General features: G+C 45.9%; 1 protein-coding gene across 2 annotated transcripts in view; it reads right to left on the minus strand.

The window, feature by feature from the left end:
- Nucleotides 1–19,632, minus strand: part of adamtsl3 (ADAMTS-like 3) — a 327,965-nt gene that overhangs the window by 149,889 nt on the left and 158,444 nt on the right. For both annotated transcript variants that reach the window (XM_078427555.1, XM_078427554.1), the window contains exon 6: nucleotides 1,857–2,093. In XM_078427555.1, the coding sequence (XP_078283681.1) occupies nucleotides 1,857–2,093 (237 nt within the window). The remainder of the gene's footprint in view (nucleotides 1–1,856; nucleotides 2,094–19,632) is intronic.

The raw sequence follows: 19,632 nt of genomic DNA on the forward strand, positions 1-19,632 counted from the left end.
CACTCTTGGCCGAACGATGCGATTTCTGCAACGGTTGAGGGTGGGACGGGTCGGGCAGCATAGTCACGTTGGGCCGAAGGGCCTGTTTGACTCTATGAATCTATAACAGGTGCATGCTGGATGTTGGCATTTTTCGGGGAAGAGCAATGAGCAGCTCTCTGGAAACGGGACTACAATGTTCTGGAGAATGACCGGCTCTACTCACTCCTGGAACAACTGCGCATTACTCCTCTGGCAGACTCCACACCATTGGTCTCTCCATAGACACAAGTAACTCAGTGGGACAGGCAGCATCTCTGGAGAGAAGGAATGGGTGACGTTTCAGGTCGAGACCCTTCTTTAGAATTATGTGAATCTGAAGAAGGGTCTCGACCTGAAATGTCACCCATTCTTTCTCTCCAGAGATGCTGCCTGACCCGCTGAGTTACTCCAGCATTTTGTGTCTACATCATTTTTACTTTTCTTTCCCAGGATCTCAACCTGTCAAACTCAACTCTGCCAGCACTTCAATTGACCTGAGATCTTCAATCTGGAGAACCCAACTCTGACATTGCTACTTCCTGACTCAGTCCATCACATCATTACACTTAGTAAACGTCTGAGAACTTGCACAATAAAACAAGATCAGGAACATGATCATAAGTAAGACTTACGCTCCTGGTTTTATTTATTTTCTAACCTGGTCCATGTGTGTGGTGAAGTCACTAAACAGCCTCCAAATATTTTGTTTCAGGGAATAAGAACAAAAAAACAATGGACTCGTGTTCCTGGACTCTTGTGCTTGGCCCGATAGTATCATTGATTTTAGTTTAGTGATACAGCATGGAAACAGACCCTTTGGCCCACCGAGTCCAAGCCATCCACCGATCACCCATTCACACTAGATATGTGTTATCTCACGTTCTCATCCCCTCCCTGCACACTTGGGACAATTTACAGAAGCCAATTGAAAGGAACTGCAGATGCTGGTTTAAACCGGTGAGACACAAAATGCTGGAGTAACTCAGCGGGACAGGAAGCATCTCTGGAGCAAAGGACTGCATGATGTTTCAGGTCGAGACCCTTCTTCAGACTGAAGTCAGTCAGTCTGAAGAAGGGTCTCGACCCGAAACATCCCCCATTCCTCTCCAGAGATGCTGCCTGTCCCTCTGAGTTACGCCAGGTTTTTGTGTACATCTTCCTTTCTTGCTGTTTCTTTCTAACCTTGATATATTTATCCAGTTCACATTTGAAAGCTGCTTTGTATTCATTAGCAATTTACTACATTTTTAAAGCCCAATTAACCATTGCAAAAGATGTTTTTCCTCATGTCACACATATTCCTTTGCCAACGACTTGAAATGCAAAGATCCTGCTAATTGACTATTTAGCTGCCATAAACTATTTTACTCCATTTAAGCCTTCCAAACAGTTGTATCTAATCTTGGCTTAGCCTTCCCTTTTTTGAAGAGAGAAATCATAGCTTCCCCGGTCCTTTACATATCGTCCCTCAAACCATTCCCGTCTCTACCACTTTCAAAGGCTCCTTCTAAAATGCAATGAACAGAACTGGAGAGAATATTCCAGCCTCAATTTCTCAGTTCCAGTTTAGTTGAGTTTATTGTCACGTGTACCGAGGTACAGTGAAAAGCTTTTGTTGCGTGCTAACCAGTCAGCAGAAAGACAACACATGATTACAATCGAGCCATTTACAGTGTACAGATACAATTTACAGTGTATAGAGTTCCAAAATACTTCCACACTGTATCTCTAAACTAAACTAAACTAAATATTAGCTTTTTTCTGCAAGCATAGACTTACTGAAACAAACTGTGAAGCATCTCTGGTGATAATTATGAAAGGGTTTGTAAAGTTACCTGGCAAATGCCGCTGATGCACATGTTGTGAGACTCGGTGTTGCATCGGGTACCATCGAGAACCTTGGGTGATAGCTCCACGATCAGGGCAGTGCCTCGGGCCTGACACATCAGCGCACACTGAGCCTCTGGGTGGTTGTAGACAGGAACCCACTCGTAATATTGCCCCTGGTACTTCACGTCATTGTGTGCAGAGCATTGCTGGTGCCGGAAGTCACCTGCATCAGCGGGGCACTCCTGCAGCAGAAAAACATGCACGTTACTGTCACCGAGAGTTGATCAATCTCTGGCCCTCCTGATGGGATCCATCACTGCAGTGCCTGCTCTCCTGGAACCAACCCCGACCTCGGCAACACTCTGAACTAAAACATTCATAAAAGCAGCAAGATTGATGTGAACATTTGGTACCATTCAATGATCCTACTGCAGCATTGATCCAAAAACAGCAGAGGACAAGGCAAGTGACATGTTTATCCCTAATCTATGACCTGCGGGAGGAAGCAATGAACTCCAGTAACATAGCCAAGGAGTGGCTCTGCAATAGACATTCCCGACGCATGCAAAAGGCATTGATGTTTCATTAAGTTGCTGCTTTATGGGATGTTAAGCCTGGCACTGTTTTAATATGAAGGCATTCCATCTCCTGGTTTCACTTACAAATGGCTTTCACATAGAGTCACAGAGTCATAGAGTGATACCGTGTGGAAACAGGCCCTTCGGCCCAACTTGCCCACAATGGCCAACATGTCCCAGCTACATTATTCCCACCTGCCAGCATTTGGTCCATATCCATCCAAATCTGTCCTCAATGTGCCTGTCTAACTGTTTCTTAAACGCTGGGATAGTCCCAGCCTCAACTACCTCCTCTGGCAGCTCGTTCCATGCATCTGCCACCCTTTGTGTGAAAAAGAAAGGTCTAAAAAAAAAGTGTGAAGTTCACAAACACACGACACGTGTCCGAGACCGACGTGGGCAATGTGTACCACAGGACAACGGGGAAGTTGGTCACAAGTCTTACACGTACAAATCTTACTCAACTCATTTTTGCCACAGCAGCTGTTTGCTATAACAAAAAGATTTTACTGCTGGAGTGTCGAGAAGTTTAGTTTACAGATACAGTGTGGAAATTACAAAAAACAATCAAGAACAATGTTCAGATGGGCCTATTTTCCTGATCCTTCAGTGGGCAGCATGGTGGCATAGCGGTGGAGTTGCTGCCTTACAGCACTTGCAGCGCCAGAGACCCGGGTTCGATCCCGACTACGGGTGCTGTCTGTACGGAGTTTGTACGTTCTTCCCGTGACCTGCGTGGTTTTTCTCCGAGATCTTCGGTTTCCTCCCTCACTCCAAAGAAGAGCAGGCTTGGTAAATGTACAAATTATCCCTAGTGTGTGTGGGATAGTGTTAATGTGTGGGGATCGAAGGGCCTGTTTCCGCGTTGTATCCCTAAAAACAAAGATGTGGTCTTTAAGCAGCAGAAAGACCCAAATAGGAAGAGCATCGCTGAGCAGAATTGACACAAAGCCAACTGAGGGGCTTAGCTTAGTTCATAGATACATCGTGGAAAGAGGCCCTTCGGCCCACCGAGTCCACGCCGACCATCGATCACCTGCACACTAGTTCTATGGTATCCCACTTTCACATCCCACACACTAGGGGCAATTTATAGAAGCCAGTTAACCTGCAAACCTGCACGTCTTTGGAAAGAGGGAGGAAACCGGAGAACGCGGAGAAAACTCACGCGGTCACCGGGAGAAGGTACAAACTCCGGAAAAGACAGCACCTGAGGTCAGGATGGAACCCGGGTCGCTGGCGCTGTGAGGCAGCAGCTCTACCTGCTGCACCACTGTGCTGCATGAAGCTACTTTTTTGTACAGCTGTGCACTTATCATAGAGACGTAGAATGCTTGGAATCTGTGCAGCGATAAAATTATTATTACTGTCAAAGGTGAGCATAAATGTTATTGAAGCTGTAATGTCATCCAATGCCCACTCCATATCTGCCTCAGTTAAGCAGAAAGGTGTTGTATAAACAAACATAGTCGTCATATATCAAAGGAGAGACTAGAACACCTCATCTCTCTGATACCCAGGCAGCCTGGTTAAAGTCACATTACTTAACGATGTGATGGAAAATGTATCCATTGATCTTCATAACAGATAAAAATAAAATATTCGAGGTTAATGGGCTGAAACCGCCGTGCTTCTGTGTGGGGGAATGGAGGGGAGATATTCTCTGTCTGCCTTTCACCATGTTGCTCAAAGGTCTTTAAAGGCAGCTTGATCATCAGAAGGCAAAACCATCTCCAGAGGGTCACAAGAGGGAACCAATCCTGAAAGGTCGCCTTTCCATTCCCTCTCTCGCTAGTTTTATTCATAATGTGGGTGGCGCGGTGGCGCAGCGGTAGAGTTGCTGCCTCACAGCGCCAGGGACCCGGGTTCCATCCTGACTATGGGTGCTGTCTGTGCGGAGTCTGCACGTTCTCCCCGCGACCGCTTGGTTTTCACCGGGTGCTCCGGTTCTCTCCCACACTCCAGAGACGTGCAGGTTTGTAGGTTAATTGGTTGCGGTAAACACTGTAATTTGGTCCTAGTTGTTTGCTAGTGTGATGGGGGTCGCTGGTCGGCGTGGACTCGGTGAGCCGAAGAGCCTGTTTCCGTGCTGTATCTCTAAACTAAACTAAACCAATACTGAACCGTCCATGACAATCAAGATGCCTCCGATATTTTTCGACTTTCATATTGTTGAAAACGCCCAGCACTACTACTGCAATGAAGACCATCCCCAAGAAACCCCAATTAACCTTTCTGAGATCCTAGTCTTCATACTGTATCTCTCTCCATGGTAGAAACAGAGAAGGAATATTCATGGACAACCTTGCCCATCCCCAGCAGGTCCACACATAGATGTCCACTTTGATCTTCGAGGGGCCCTATTATCTCCCTCATTACAGGTTTTTCTCTAATATACATAAAGTCATAGAGTTACACAGCATGGAAAAAGGCCCTTCGGCCCAACTTGCCCATGCTGACCAACATGTCCCAGCTACACTAGTCCCACCTGTCTCCCTTTGGCCCATATCCTTCTAAACCTATCCTATCCAGGTACCTGTCCCTATGTATTTTAAATGTTATGAGAATATCTGCCTCAACTACCTCCTCTGGCAGCTCATTCCAAAAACCTACCACCCTCTGCATAAATAAGTTGTCCCTCAGGTTCCTATTAAATCTTTTCCCCTTCACCTTAAACCTATGCTGTCTGGTTCTTAATTCCCCTACTCTGGGTGAAAGGCTCTGTACATTTACCCGATCTATTCCTCGAGATATTATACTCCTCTATAAGATCACCTCCCATCCTTCGCTCCACGGATTACAGTCCTAGCCTGCTCAACCTCTCCCTATAGCTGAGGCCCTCGAGTCCTGGCAACACCATCGCAAATCTTCCCTGCACCCTTTTCAGCTTAGGTCTCTTTGGATGCTTGTTAATCTACTCCATTAAAGCCATCTCAAGCTTCCTTTTGCGCCCTCCTGATTTCCCTCACTTTCAGTTTAGTTCATTGTCACGTGTACCGAGGTACAGTAAGAAGCTTTTGTTGCGTACTAACCAGCCAGCGGAAAGACAAAACATAATTACAATGGAGCCATTCACAGTGTACAGATATGTGATAACGTTCAGTGCAAGTAAAGCCATTAAAGTCTGATCAAAGATAGACCGAGGGTCCTGGATGAGGTAGATAGTAGTTCTTAGTATTATTAGTATTCTCGTATTCTTAAATATACTCTTGCAACTTCTGTACGCAGGAACAGATGGAAGATTGTAAGGGTTATGTAGACACCAGGCACTTTTGAAGGAAGGAGTGATTTATCTGGTTCTGTCGAGCTCATTGCCTGAAGCCTACCTCTACAAACTTATATCCCCAATGTTTATACAAGGAAATATGTAAAAATAAAGCATTGACGACCCAATTTTTAAAAAGTATGTGAATATTTACTGTAAACATTGAATAAAGTGCACATGGTTGCTGTGTGTGCCTGTGACTTGCCCTGATGACATGCACTAGCTTGATCTATTCACGTAATGCCGATGATGAAAGATCACAGGAGCTCTGAGGAAGAGTGTCGTTGAATTGGCCACCACTCTCAGCATGGGGCTGACACGAGGAGTCTTGTTTCCTCGGCAGAAACAGCTTGCATTGTTCAGACAGTCGAGCATTGTTGTAGGGATCTTCTCCCTTGGCCTGTCCTTGAGTTGGCCTCAATCTCTTGCCCATCGCAGGAGAGCAGTGTTCTATTCTATGGTAACCTTCCCGACGACTCTGCTCTCTGCCCAAACCCACTGCAACTGCCAGTTATTCTGTTTTGGAGAAATGGGAATTCTACATAATAAACATTTCTCCACGATGCTCCTCATGCTGAATGTTTGTGTTCCACAGGTCTCCCATGCAGATAATATTGAGGCAACGTACTGATCAATGACGGTTTACAGAACTGGAACCCAGGAGCTGTTGTGGACACCGCCATTGTGGTGGCACTGCCGTGGTGATGGGTCAGAGTCAAGGCAGATCTGACTGAGTGTAAGTCAGATATACTGACCTATACCAGGGGTGGCAGTGCTGCCAGAGATCACCGGAGCGCCACTCCAGCACCTCTGTAAAACAAAGCCAAAATAAACAGCGGGGAGTTTAACAGTGGCCGCTCCGGCACCAGTGACAGCTCCAGCACCTAAACAATCACCACTGCAGCGCTGCTTATACCGTATCAGTATATACTTAACACAGCATATACTTTTAAAGTACACATGCTCCTCCACTTACGATACTTCGACTCTACAATGGTGTAAATGCGATACACATTCAGTAGAAACCGTACTTCGAATTTTGATCTTTTCCTGGGCCAGGCTATGATGTTGGGTAGGTTAGGTGGCTGTGATGTTGGGTAGGTTAGGTGGCTGTGATGTTGGGTAGGTTGGGTGGCTATGATGTTGGGTAGGTTAGGTGGCTGTGATATTGGGTAGGTTGGGTGGCTGTGATGTTGGGTAGGTTAGGTGGCTATGATGTTCAGTAGGTTAGGTGGCTATGATGTTCAGTAGGTTAGGTGGCTGTGATGTTGGGTAGGTTAGGTGGCTATGATGTTCAGTAGGTTAGGTGGCTGTGATGTTGGGTAGGTTAGGTGGCTATGATGTTGGGTAGGTTAGGTGGCTATGATGTTCAGTAGGTTAGGTGGCTGTGATGTTGGGTAGGTTAGGTGGCTATGATGTTCAGTAGGTTAGGTGGCTGTGATGTTGGGTAGGTTAGGTGGCTATGATGTTCAGTAGGTTAGGTGGCTGTGATGTTGGGTAGGTTAGGTGCATTAAATCCATTTTCGACTTACGATATTTTCGATTTACGATGGGTTTATCGGAACGCAACCCCATCGTAAGTCGAGGAGCACCTGTACATACCATTATATATATATACGGTATATAAAGTATGTATGTGAAAACTGGGCGTCCAGGAGATAATATAGACCTTTAGCATCAGTGGACATGTACACCATCACTCCATGTAACCTCATGGCCTGGCATATCCCTCACAGTACTGTAGGAGGGGACTGTACTTTACCCGTACAGTATCATGACTATCAAGACAGGGCCCCTTGTTCAATGAGGATTGCAGGTGGGTTTGCTACGGCAGCACTAGTTGTACATAACAATGGTGAGGTGTGTAGGAAGGAACTGTAGATGATGGTTTACACTGAAGATAAACACAAAATGCTGGAGTAACTCAGTGGGTCGGTGGGCCTGTTTCCGCGTTGTATCTCTAACTAAACCACACTAAACCACACTAAACTAAAGAGTGTGTATTTCCTATGCTAGTCACGTTGTCAATTGTTGAGTACTAGTAGACTGATGCTTTGACAGGGAGTATCCACTGGACTTGGAATGTGGGACCCCTGAAAATCATAGGTTTAAGCAGCAGACAGATTGTGCAGTCTTGTGATCGTGATATAAAGAAAATTGTCAAAGGTCCAAATTACTAACTGGCGTTGAATGCACTGTGTGGGCAAGAAGGATATCCAGCCCACAAATTCAGAAACTTGAGATAGTGCACAACTCCCAATGTGGACCCCATCCAACAAAAACACTTCTAAATTTGGAAAGAACAATAATAAATATTAATGATAAAAGTTCTTCAAGGAAGAATTAATTGGAAGCAGCATATCAAGAGCTTAAGGAAGATGTTTTACAGAAACTTTGGTAGGTTAATAAATCATCAGAAGCCATATTTTAAGCCGTTGTATTAATCTAACACTTTCATTAAATGTCACTGTCATTCAAGTGTTCCATGATAACAAAGAATTCATAAATTCATAACTTCTAGGAGCAGAATTAGGCCATTCGGCCCATCAAGTCTACTCTGCCATTCAATCATGGCTGATCTATCTCTCCCTCTCAATCCCATTCTCCTGCCTTCTTCCCATAACCCCTGACACCCGTACTGATCAAGAATTATGAGTTTGTACGTTCTCCCTATGACCGCGTGGGTTTTCTTTCGATGCTCCGGTTTCCTCTCACATTCCAAAGACGTGCGGGTTTGTCGGTTAATTGGCTTCGGTTAAAATTGTAAATTATTCCCAGTGTGTAGGATAGTGCTAGTGCTATTGCAAGGGAATCACTGGTCGGCATGGACTAGGTGGGCCGAAGGGTCTGTTTCCTCACTGCATCTCTAAAGTCTAAAGTCAGGGAGCATCTCAGGAGAACATGGATAGGTGACCTTTTGGGACAAGAAAGGTTCAGGTCTAAAACGTCACCTATCCATGTTCTCCAGAGATGCTGCCTGACCCGCTGAGTTACTCCAGCACTCTGTGTCCTATCATGGTTCCCACAGTTAGTTGGAAACGCTGTCAACATTTGCTTGCATTGATTTCTTTACAGCAATGGTGAGTCTGTGGAATTCTCTGCCACAGAAGGTAGTTGAGGCCAGTTCATTGGCTATATTTAAGAGAGAGTTAGATGTGGCCCTTGTGGCTAAAGGGATCAGGGGGTATGGAGAGAAGGCATGTACAGGTTACTGAGCTGGATGATCAGCCATGATCATATTGAATGGTGGTGCAGGCTCGAAGGGCCGAATGGCCTACTCCTGCACCTATTTTCTATGTTTTCTATATTTCTATGCCTCTTCCTGTCTACAATGAGGATGTCTTCATAACCTGATGTCAAATTATGACCACTTATTTTCAAAGCCTCGGAATCATTTTCACTTGAAAAGCCAAATATCTAATAGTTTTGATTTTCGCAAGATGAGTGAGCAGGAATCAGATTTCCTCCAGTGTCTAGCTCAAGAAATTATTTGGACATGTATATGATTGTTACACAAGGTGATGTGAACATTTCAATGAAACAGGAGACAGCCATTGTTTGGTTTTCATTCCACCCTGATGATTCACGATGTTGAAAGGTACGGACAAGCCAAAAGTCTTCTCTGCCCACATAAACTTGTAGATTAACTTGAAGCCTCTCAAAATCAAGCCAGCATTTTGTTTCCTCTGGCGCCAAGGCTGTGCACAAGATGATGACCAGATTCCATTTTGCTTATGTTAAATCAAATGAATCCTTTATTACTGTCACCTCCAGACATGCAACCATTCCATGGCCACTTCTGCAATCTTGCTCAAACAAGTCAGTGTAAACATCGGGTATTTACAGCCGAACGGAGCAATTGATCACATATCGTGATACAGCGTGGAAACAGGCCCTTCGGCCAAACTTGCCCACACCAATCAACATGCACTAGTCCCACCTGCCCCGTGCTTGGCCCATAGCCCTCTAAACCTAAGACAGACTACAAAATGCTGGAGTAACTCAATGGGACAGGCAGCATCTCTGGAGAGAAGGAATGGGTGACGTTTGGGTCGAGACCCTTCTTCAGACGCTAAACCTCTAAACCTATCCTATCCATGTGCTTGTCCAAATGTCTGCAATGTTATGATAGTACTTGCCTCAACTGCCTTTTAGCTTTGCGATACAGCATGGAAACAGGCCCCTGGCTCCACCATCCATGCCGACCATCCATCACCCATTTGCACTAGTTCTGCCTCAGCCAACCATCGCAATCACTTTCCACACACTAGGGGCAATTAACCTACAGGGGCCAATCAACCCACAAAACCGCACGTCTTTGGAGTGTGGGAGGAATTCCGAGCACCCAGAGGAAACCCACGCAGGTCAGGGGAGAGTGAGCAAACTCCCATACAGACAGCACCCGTAGTCAGGATGGAATCCGTGTCTCTGGCGCTGTGAGGCAGCAACTCTACCGCTGCACCAGCGTACTGCCCTTTACCCTGTAGCCTATGACCTTCTGTATCACAGCCGGCAGCATGTTTGCCTTTAGAAACCCTCAGACGATCTTTGATCGGACTTTACTTGATCTGGGTCCCTGGCGTTGTGAGGCAGCAGCTCTACCCGCTGCACCACTGTGTCGAGTACTGCAGGAAGAACAGATGCAGAATACAGAGCTCTGTCAGAAAATGCTGAGGAGATAACAGCATGGAAGGGGATGTGAGAGAGTACAAAGCCAAGGATTAAAGTGACATTTATTTATTTTCCACCACTGATACTTCTGACAACCAGACACACAATCCCGCCCCTATTCCCACGCTCTCCCAGTAAAAGATGCCGACTCAAAGGGTTAGTCTATCTTCTGTGTATTCTTTCTGTGTCTATCTTAGTTGCATTCTGTCCCGCTGAGTTACTCCAGCATTTTGTGCCTATCTTTGGTGTAGGTCTGAAGAAGGGTCTCGACCCCAAACGTCACCCATTCCTTCTCTCCAGAGATGCTGCCTGTCCCGCTGAGTTACTCCAGCACTCTGTGAAACGTCACCTATCCATGTCCTCCACAGATGCTGCCTGACCCGCTGAGTTACTCCAGCACTCTGTGAAACGTCACCTATCCATGTTCTCCACAGATGCTGCCTGACCCGCTGAGTTACTCCAGCACTCTGTGTCTATTTCTGACTCCAAGCATCTTTGCTTTTACTTGCAGGGTTTTTGCCCAGCCCCTGTTTCCAGCACTTCTGCAAATCCACTCGAGACCACGGCCTATTTCCAGGCAGTTGAATGACGTCAAAAATCACCTGAGTAACCCAGTAATAATAACTCATGAATGACTTACTGCCCTGAACACAAACCTATATTCGATATTTGTCCCAAAGACACACACAAAGTGAAACAAAATGCCACAAAGGCCAATGTTCTACTAGTGCTTCTACTAGGCCAGGGGTGGCCAAACTTGCTTAATGTAAGAGCCACATACGATAAAGTTCAGATGTTTGAGAGTCGCAAGACATGAACAAAAGAGCCGCAAGACATGAACTTAAATATTTTTTACTAACCATGAACATTAAACTTACGTTTTATTCCAATGGGGTCTCAATTCATACCCAGTAAATAATTATAAAGTTTGATATTTTTTCTTATTTACCTTTTATATTAACTGTGATGAAAAAAGGAGCTCAGCCAACATATTTCCACGAGCCGCATATTAAAGGTCAAAGAGCTGCATGTAGCTCGCGAGCCGCGGTTTGGCCACCCATGTACTAGGCATAGGGGTGCCAACTATCTCATTCCCAAATATGGGACAAGGTGACGTCACCGCCCCGCACCCCACGTGACCTCACCCAGCCAGCGGCCACGAGCTCTCGCTCCACCAATGGTGGCCGCCCGGGCCAGGAGACGGGTTGCTATGCAACCTCCATTAGGCGAACATACTCTGTTAGCCTACACTGTCCCGGCCTACAGCGGCCCGCGGGCTTAATATGGGACAAGGGCAGTCCCGTACGGGACACACCAATGTAGCCCAAACTACGGGATGTCCCGGCTAATACGGGACAGTTGGCAACCCTGACTAGGCAGGAACCTCAACTAGCGTGTTTCTAATGCCGGGAGAAATATGCATTGTCCTCAGATTCTCTGAATACTTTCCCAATGGATGAGATTCCGTGCCGATCACAATGCACAACAGCCCTTCTGACCAAGCTGTTCAACTTAGCAACGAGGAATACCATTTATCATTGTCAAACCATGACACACTCCACTGGCAATGAAACAATACTTGCCAAAAGTGGAATAAAACAGCCCCCTTTCAACTCCAACTGTGTATACACAATGTACAAACGAAGAGAAAACAGGCAGGCTGGCTGGAGTTCACTTGAAGGGCGACGTTCATCTCTGGATTCATGAGACATTGATAAACTGCTTAAACCCTGAACCTTAAATTGATGAAAGTATTTAAACATCTTGATGCACTTCCGTCTGATGAAACTCCCCAGTCTACCTTGTTTAATGGAAAAAGTAAATTCTAAAAGACAACAAAGTGACATGATGTTTGTAAAAGGAAATATGTTACTTAGTAGTAACACAAGTGTTATTGAAAACCTGAACCAGCTTCACTCAACGAACTGTGATGGAGATCAAGTGATTGGACACCAGTCTGAAGCTCCCAGTAGGGTCGACAACTATTCCGTATTAGCCGGGACATCCCTTATTTTGGGCTAAATTAGCTTGTCCCGTATGGGACCACCCCTTGTCCCGTATTAGTAGGGTTGCCAACTTCCTCACTCCCAAATAAGGGACACAGGATGACGTCACCGCCCCACGCCCCACGCGACCTCACCCAGCCAGCGGCTACGTGCTCCCGCTCCACCAATGGCGGCCGCCATTGGTGGAGCGGGAGCACGTGGCCGCTGACTGGGTGAGGTCACGTGGGGCGCGGGGCGGTGACGACAATCTGTCCCGTATTTGGGAGTGAGGAAGTTGGCAGCCCTACTCCCCAGTGACTGGTGACCATGAAGTCAATAGACAATAGACAATAGGTGCAGGAGGAGGCCATTCGGCCCTTCGAGCCAGCACCGCCATTCAATGTGATCATGGCTGATCATTCTCAATCAGTACCCTGTTCCTGCCTTCTCCCCATACCCCCTGACTCCGCTATCCTCAAGAGCTCCATCTAGCTCTCTCTTGAATGCATTCAGAGAATTGGCCTCCACTGCCTTCTGAGGCAGAGAATTCCACAGATTCACAACTCTTTGACTGAAAAAGTTTTTCCTCATCTCTGTTCTAAATGGCCTACCCCTTATTCTTAAACTGTGGCCCCTTGTTCTGGACTCCCCCAACATTGGGAACATATTTCCTGCCTCTAACGTGTCCAACCCATTAATAATCTTATACATTTCGATAAGATCCCCTCTCATACTTCTAAATTCTAGGTATTTATTCACAAAGTGCTGGAGTAACTCAGCAGGTCAGGCAGCATCTCGGGAGAGAAGGAATGGGTGACGTTTCGGGTCGAGACCCTTCTTCAGACTGATGTCGATGTTTCGGGTCGAGACCCTTCTTCAGACTGATGTCACGTTTCGGGTCGAGACCTTTCTTCAGACTGCCTGACCTGCTGAGTTACTCCAGCACTTTGTGCTCCTGAGATGCTGCCTGACCTGCTGACTTACTCCAGCACTTTGTGAATAAATACCTTCGATTTGTACCAGCATCTGCAGTTATTTTCTTATACTATCTTCTAAATTCCAGTGTATACAAGCCTGTATACATGTCCTCCACTTTTATCCAACAACAGCCGCTCCCCGACTACTTTCACTGTCCTCCTGATTAATTTTACTCTTGGTATGCCTCGTTGTCACATTCCCTTCAGCCAACAATGAGCCGCTCTACATTTCCTTGAGCATCATCAGCTTTGATCTGACCTTTTCATTCTCTTTGAAGCTCTTCCCCATCTACAGTTTCCTTCTCCCCTGACTGTCAGTCTGAAGAAGGGTCTCAACCCGAAAAGTCACCCATTCCCTCTCTCCAGAGATGCTGCCTGTCCCACTGAGTCACTCCAGCATTTTGGGCCTATCTTCGGTGTAAACCAGCATCTGCAGTTCCTTCCAACGCACTCCAACCTTCCAGCAGGGTTGAGTAGAGCAGTGCATGGCGCTCTCCACCTACACATCGTTCATCAGTACTTGCTCAAGGGGACATGACCAGCCCTTGCGTGAACTAACCGTGACACATCCATCATTTTTTTGTTGATATTTTTAGATTTTAGAGATACAGCGCAGAAACAGGCCCTTTGGCCCACCGGGTCCGCGCCGCCCAGCGATCCCCGTACACTAACACTATCCTACACCCACTAGGGACAATTTTTTTATACATTTGCCCAGCCAATTAACCTACAAACCTGTACGTCTCTGGAGTGTGGGAGGAAACCGAAGATCTCAGAGAAAACCCTCGCAGGTCACGGGGAGAACGTCCAAACTCCGTACAGATGGCGCCCGTAGTCGGGATCGAACCTGAGTCTCCGGCGCTGCATTCGCTGTAAGGCAGCAACTCTACCGCTGCGCCACCGTGGCACATGGGTGCCGTTTCTCTGCTGTTATTCATTGCAATCAAGTTCACAGCTGGGAAAAGTGGCCAAGCTTTTCCTAACAATCATCTTGGAGCAAAGATATTTATTTTATATTTAAATTTTAAAATGCAATTTGAAAGAATTGGACCTGCATCTGTTTTAACAGATGTTGTAAAAATGCAGAGAGTCGTAGAGTCACACAGCGTGGAAACAGGCCCTTCGGCCCAACTTGCCCACGCCAACCAACATACCCCCATCTACACTAGTCTAACCTGCCTGCATTACGCTCATATTCCTCTTAATCTATCCTAACCATGTACCTGTCTAAATGTTTTTTAAATGTTGTGATAGTCGTCTTAAATGCCTCTGCCCCCAACCTTCATGCTGACACCAACCAGCATGAGGTCACGCTCCAGACTTTAACATCAGGGAGGTACATAGCACACTGCCACATGTACCCTCTGTAGGGCCATCCTATCCACACAGTGCACTGCCACATGTACCCTCTGTAGGGCCATCCTATCCACACAGCACACTGCCACATGTACCCTCTGTAGGGCCATCCTATCCACACAGCACACTGCCACATGTACTCTCTGTAGGGCCATCCTATCTGTTTGCACACCTGTTTATTGTTCACTAAGAAGACAAAAGCCTCTGGCACAAGTTATCCAATGCCGCCAACCCATAAAAACCCACAAATCTGAAGTCTTTAAGTCCATTATGAAAACTATTTTTGAAACTGCATGGTTTTCTCATGACTTATCTGTAAAGCAGTTGATTCTGGTGCCTAGACTCTTTGATGAGGTGCAAAGTAAGCAAGGCATGAATCACAACTACCCAGTGCTGAGGGCATTCAATCAACTGTGACTTGCAAGCCCGAGGCTCATTAAAATATCTTGGACAAGCTCGAAGTGTCATAAACACCTCTGATGAGGCCTGCCTGTGGGAGATGGGGAATACTCTGTACAGATGAAATAAACACTCGGTGCAATTGTGATGAACTGGGCTTCACAGAGACAGGGTCTTGCTTCATGGATGAAATGCCTCCCCTGACACTCTCCATCAGGTCAGTGTGACCTGAGTGCGTCTACATCCTCAGGTATCCTCTCAAGTGTCGAGACAATCCTTCCATAGACTGACTTATTTGGAATACTAATGTCTCACCAGAAATACATTTGATTATGGTTAAATATTAAAATTGACAGCAAGTAATATTTCTTTTAGATAATTAGATAATAAACTGGGGAAGGTGAATCTTAAGGAGAGAATTCGAGGAGATGTCATGTGGAAAAAAACTGCCAGCACAAACAGACAATGAACTGAATGAAATAAAACCAGAATCTGCTGGGACACCCAGGAGGTCAGGCAGTTTTTGAAAGATTTAGCATAAGGACACAGAGTGCTGGAGTAACTCAGTGGTTCAGGCAGCATCTCTGGAGAACATGGATATGTGACGTTTCACAGAGTGCTGGAGCAACTCAGTGGTTCAGGCAGCATCTCTGGAGAACATGGATAGGTGACGTTTCACAGAGTGCTGGAGTAACTCAGCGGATCAGGCAGCATCTCTGGAGAACATGGATAGGTGACGTTTCGGGTCAAGACCGGTCTCGATGCTGCCTGACCCGCTGAGTTACTCCAGCACTCTGTGAAACGTCACCTATCCATGTTCTCCAGAGATGCTGCCTGACCCATTGAGTTACTCCAGCACTCTGTGAAACGTCACCTATCCATGTTCTCCAGAGATGCTGCCTGACCCGCTGAGTTACTCCGGCAGTAAGTGGCTTTTTAAAAAAAATGGATCTTGGTTTCTCCCACCTACCTCATTGGAAACCTTTGAACTTTCTTTAATCAGACTATATCAGACTTCAATGTGATATCTTTATTTTAAACGCTGCACATGTAATCCTTTGCCTGTTTCTGTGGACTGTGGGCAGCTTGCTTTTATCATGGAGAGTCTCTTCTTTGACTGGATAGCACGCAACATAAAAGCTTTTCACTGTACCTCGCTCGGTACATGTGATAATAAGAAGCTAAACTCAACTAAGAGGTGACACCCTCTCCGCACCCACCCAGTGGAGACTCCTGAGAATTTTACCTTCCAATCTTCATCCAGAATGAACCTGTTGAACCAAATCATCTCTTGCGTTGTTGTAAATTTATTCTCAAATGCCGACTCTAACTTCAATGGTACTTTGCACAGACCACAAAATACCTGCTTTTGTTCTGTTCTCTGTTCTTTTCAGTTAATCTCACATCTCTTGTGTTGTAGCTACCAATCATTTGAAATCAGTCTGCTAATATTTAACTTGCCCGTTCTTTCATGAACTTAAACAACTGTATCAGAATCAGTCTTCATTCTGACAAAAGGTTATTCAGACGACATAATAATGAAAAGTTTAAAACTTTAAGAATCAGGCCAATACTTTGTAAGTAACTTTCAAGCAGAGTGGCGCCATGCCTGGTCCTGTTGAACAGCAGGGTTGGGCTGATCTGGGCAAGCGAAGGTGATCGGGACTGAATGGGCAGGCGTTGCTGAGGCAGTAAGCTATCCTGTGTTCCCACCCCTGATATCAGGATCAAGGAAGTCTCAGAGTAGGCTCAGGACATTCAGTGAGGGAATAGCAAACAGCTCCAGGTTGTGGTGGACATAGAGTCAGGGCCGTTTTTACAGCATTATGGGCCCCCGGGCAAAGCAGTGTACTGGGGCCCCTACCGTTACTCTCCCCCACCCCCCTTTCCCTACCAGCCCCCCCCCCCCTGTCGTGCCGGCGAAAAGCACTTACCGAAAAGCACTTAGCGATGGACTTAGGGTGCTACATTGTTGCGAAAAGCACTTACAGATCGCTGTGAGAAGCACTTAGTGACCGAAAATGTTGCGAAAAAAGCACTTATTGAACCTACATTTTTTAAGTAGTATTTATTTATTGCAAGTCACTTAACATACACAGATCAGCATGGGGCCCCTATGCTCGTGGGCCCCCGGGCAAGTGCCCATCAGGCCCATGCGTTAAGACGGCCCTGCATAGAGTCATAGAGTGATACAGCGTGGAAACTAGCCCTTCAGCCCAACTTGCCCACACCGGTCAACATGTCCCAGCTACACTAGTCCCACCTGCCCGCGCTTGGTCCATATCCCTCCAAACCTGTTCTGTCCAAGTACCTGTCTAACTGTTTCTTAAACGTTGGGATAGTCCCAGCCTCAACTACCTCCTCTGGCAGCTCGTTCCATACACCCACCACCCTTTGTATGAAAAAGTTACCCCATAGATTCCTATTAAATCTTTTCCCCTTCATATTAAACCTGTGTCTTCTGGTCCTTGATTCACCTACTCTGGGCAAGAGACTGTGCATCTACCCAATCTATTCCTCTCATGATTTTGTACACCTCGAGAAGATTTTACCACATTGGTACAATCACACAGGTAGGAAGATAGATTAGGTCCTGAAGAATCCCAAGCATTTTTATACATTCATTAAAACTAAAAAGTGAGGATAAGACTACTTGAGGAGAAAGGAGGTCATTTGACTTTCACTGTACCTTAATTGGTACATGTGACAATAAACTGACCTTGAGACCTTGAATTTGTGCATGTAGTTAGAGGGTGTATAATCTTGACTGAGCTTTTTGAGAAGGTGATGAATAATGGTAGGCCAGTGGATATAGTTTACATGGACTTTAGCAAGGCATTTGACAAGGTCCCTCTACAGCGGGTAGTCCATAGAGCTCAGAGGGCCATCGGAACACAGCTATCAGACTTGGAGGGCATCTACAACACACGATGCCTCAGAAAAGCCACCAGCATCCACAAAGACTCTTCACACCCCTGCAACAGTCTGTTTGAACTCCTTCCATCGGGCAGACGATACAAGGCCTTCTATGCCCGCACCTCCAGACTCAGGAACAGCTTCATCCCCAGGGCCATAGCTGCTATGAACCGGTCCTGCTGAGCCGGATGGCCACAACGCATAGATCAACTTGCACTTTACCCTGTCCAAAACTGTTACAACTGTTTCGTTTCGTTGGGTTGCTGCTGTCTAAATTACCTAAATTATTGCATCGTATGGGAGGCGCATTCCCAATCTCGTTGTACCCCTGGGTACAATGACAATAAAGATATATTGTATTGTATTGTATTGTATTGTATTGTATGCTAGGCTGATTCTGAAGATTAAGATGCATGGGATCCTTGTCATGACTTGGTAGCTTGTATTGGAGGTTTTGGAGAGGGTGCAGAAGAGGTTTACGAGGATATTGCTCTCTGGATTAGAGGGTATCACTAAACAGAAGAGATTGGACAAACTTGGATTGTTTTCTCTGGAGCTTCAGAAGCCAAGGGGAGATTTGATAGAAGTTTATTAAACTATGAGAGGCACAGATAGACAGATGGCCAGAAACCTTTTCTCCAGCGTGTAAATGTCACATAAGGCGAGAGAAGATTTGCGGGGTAAGTTTTTACCCACTGGAATGCATTGACAGGGTGGTGGGGGGAAATAGATGTGATGGTGACATTGAAGAGGTTTTTAAATTGGCACAAGGATATTCAGGGGATGGAGAGATATGGATCACGTGTGGGCAGATGGGATTAGTTTAATTTGGCATGATATTTGGCACAGGTACAGTGGGCTGAAGGATGGGTTCCCGCACGGTTCCATGTTCCATGTTCTCCCAGTGTCCATGTCTTTCTTGGCCATGTAAGTCCTTATTAATCCAATTTGCTTCTTGGAAATTAGGAAATGATTTAGGAGTTCTCCCAGGAGTTTTGGAATGTTTTCAAATTGACTTGTGGTTTTAAACACAAGAACTCTTTTTAATATTGCAAAAATGTAGCGGAACTTCTGAGAATTTGAGTAACAGATCAAGCACATTCACGGAGACATGGTGCGTTGTAAAACAGATGGGGTGCAGGGCAGAGTGGCACTGGTTTAGTGCGCTATTCAAAGAATGGACGTCAAATTAAAAAATACTTTGTTTTGCTTTCATGACTTAGACAATAGACAATACGTGCAGGAGTAGGCTATTCGGCCCTTCGAGCCAGCGCTGCCAATCAATGTGATCATGGCTGATCATCCACTTTTGCCTGCCATGGATGTATATGTAATGGTCTATCTTCTGGAGATACATTAAATATCAGATAATGATATTTGCGTTTGGAATTTACTTTAGACTTTAGAGCTACAGCGTATGCCTTTCAGCCCACCAAGTCTGTGTCGACCAGCGATCACCCTGTACACGAGCACTATCCCACAAACCTACAGGTTTGTAGGTTATTTGGCTTGGTATAAATGTAAATTGTAAATGTAAATTGTTCCTAGTGTGTGTAGGATAGTGTTAGTGTGCGGGGATCACTGGTCGGCATGGTCTCGGTGGGCCGAATGGCCTGTTTCCACGCTATATCTCT

This window comes from Rhinoraja longicauda, chromosome 33 (assembly GCF_053455715.1).
Source record: "Rhinoraja longicauda isolate Sanriku21f chromosome 33, sRhiLon1.1, whole genome shotgun sequence".
NCBI lineage: Eukaryota > Metazoa > Chordata > Chondrichthyes > Rajiformes > Arhynchobatidae > Rhinoraja > Rhinoraja longicauda.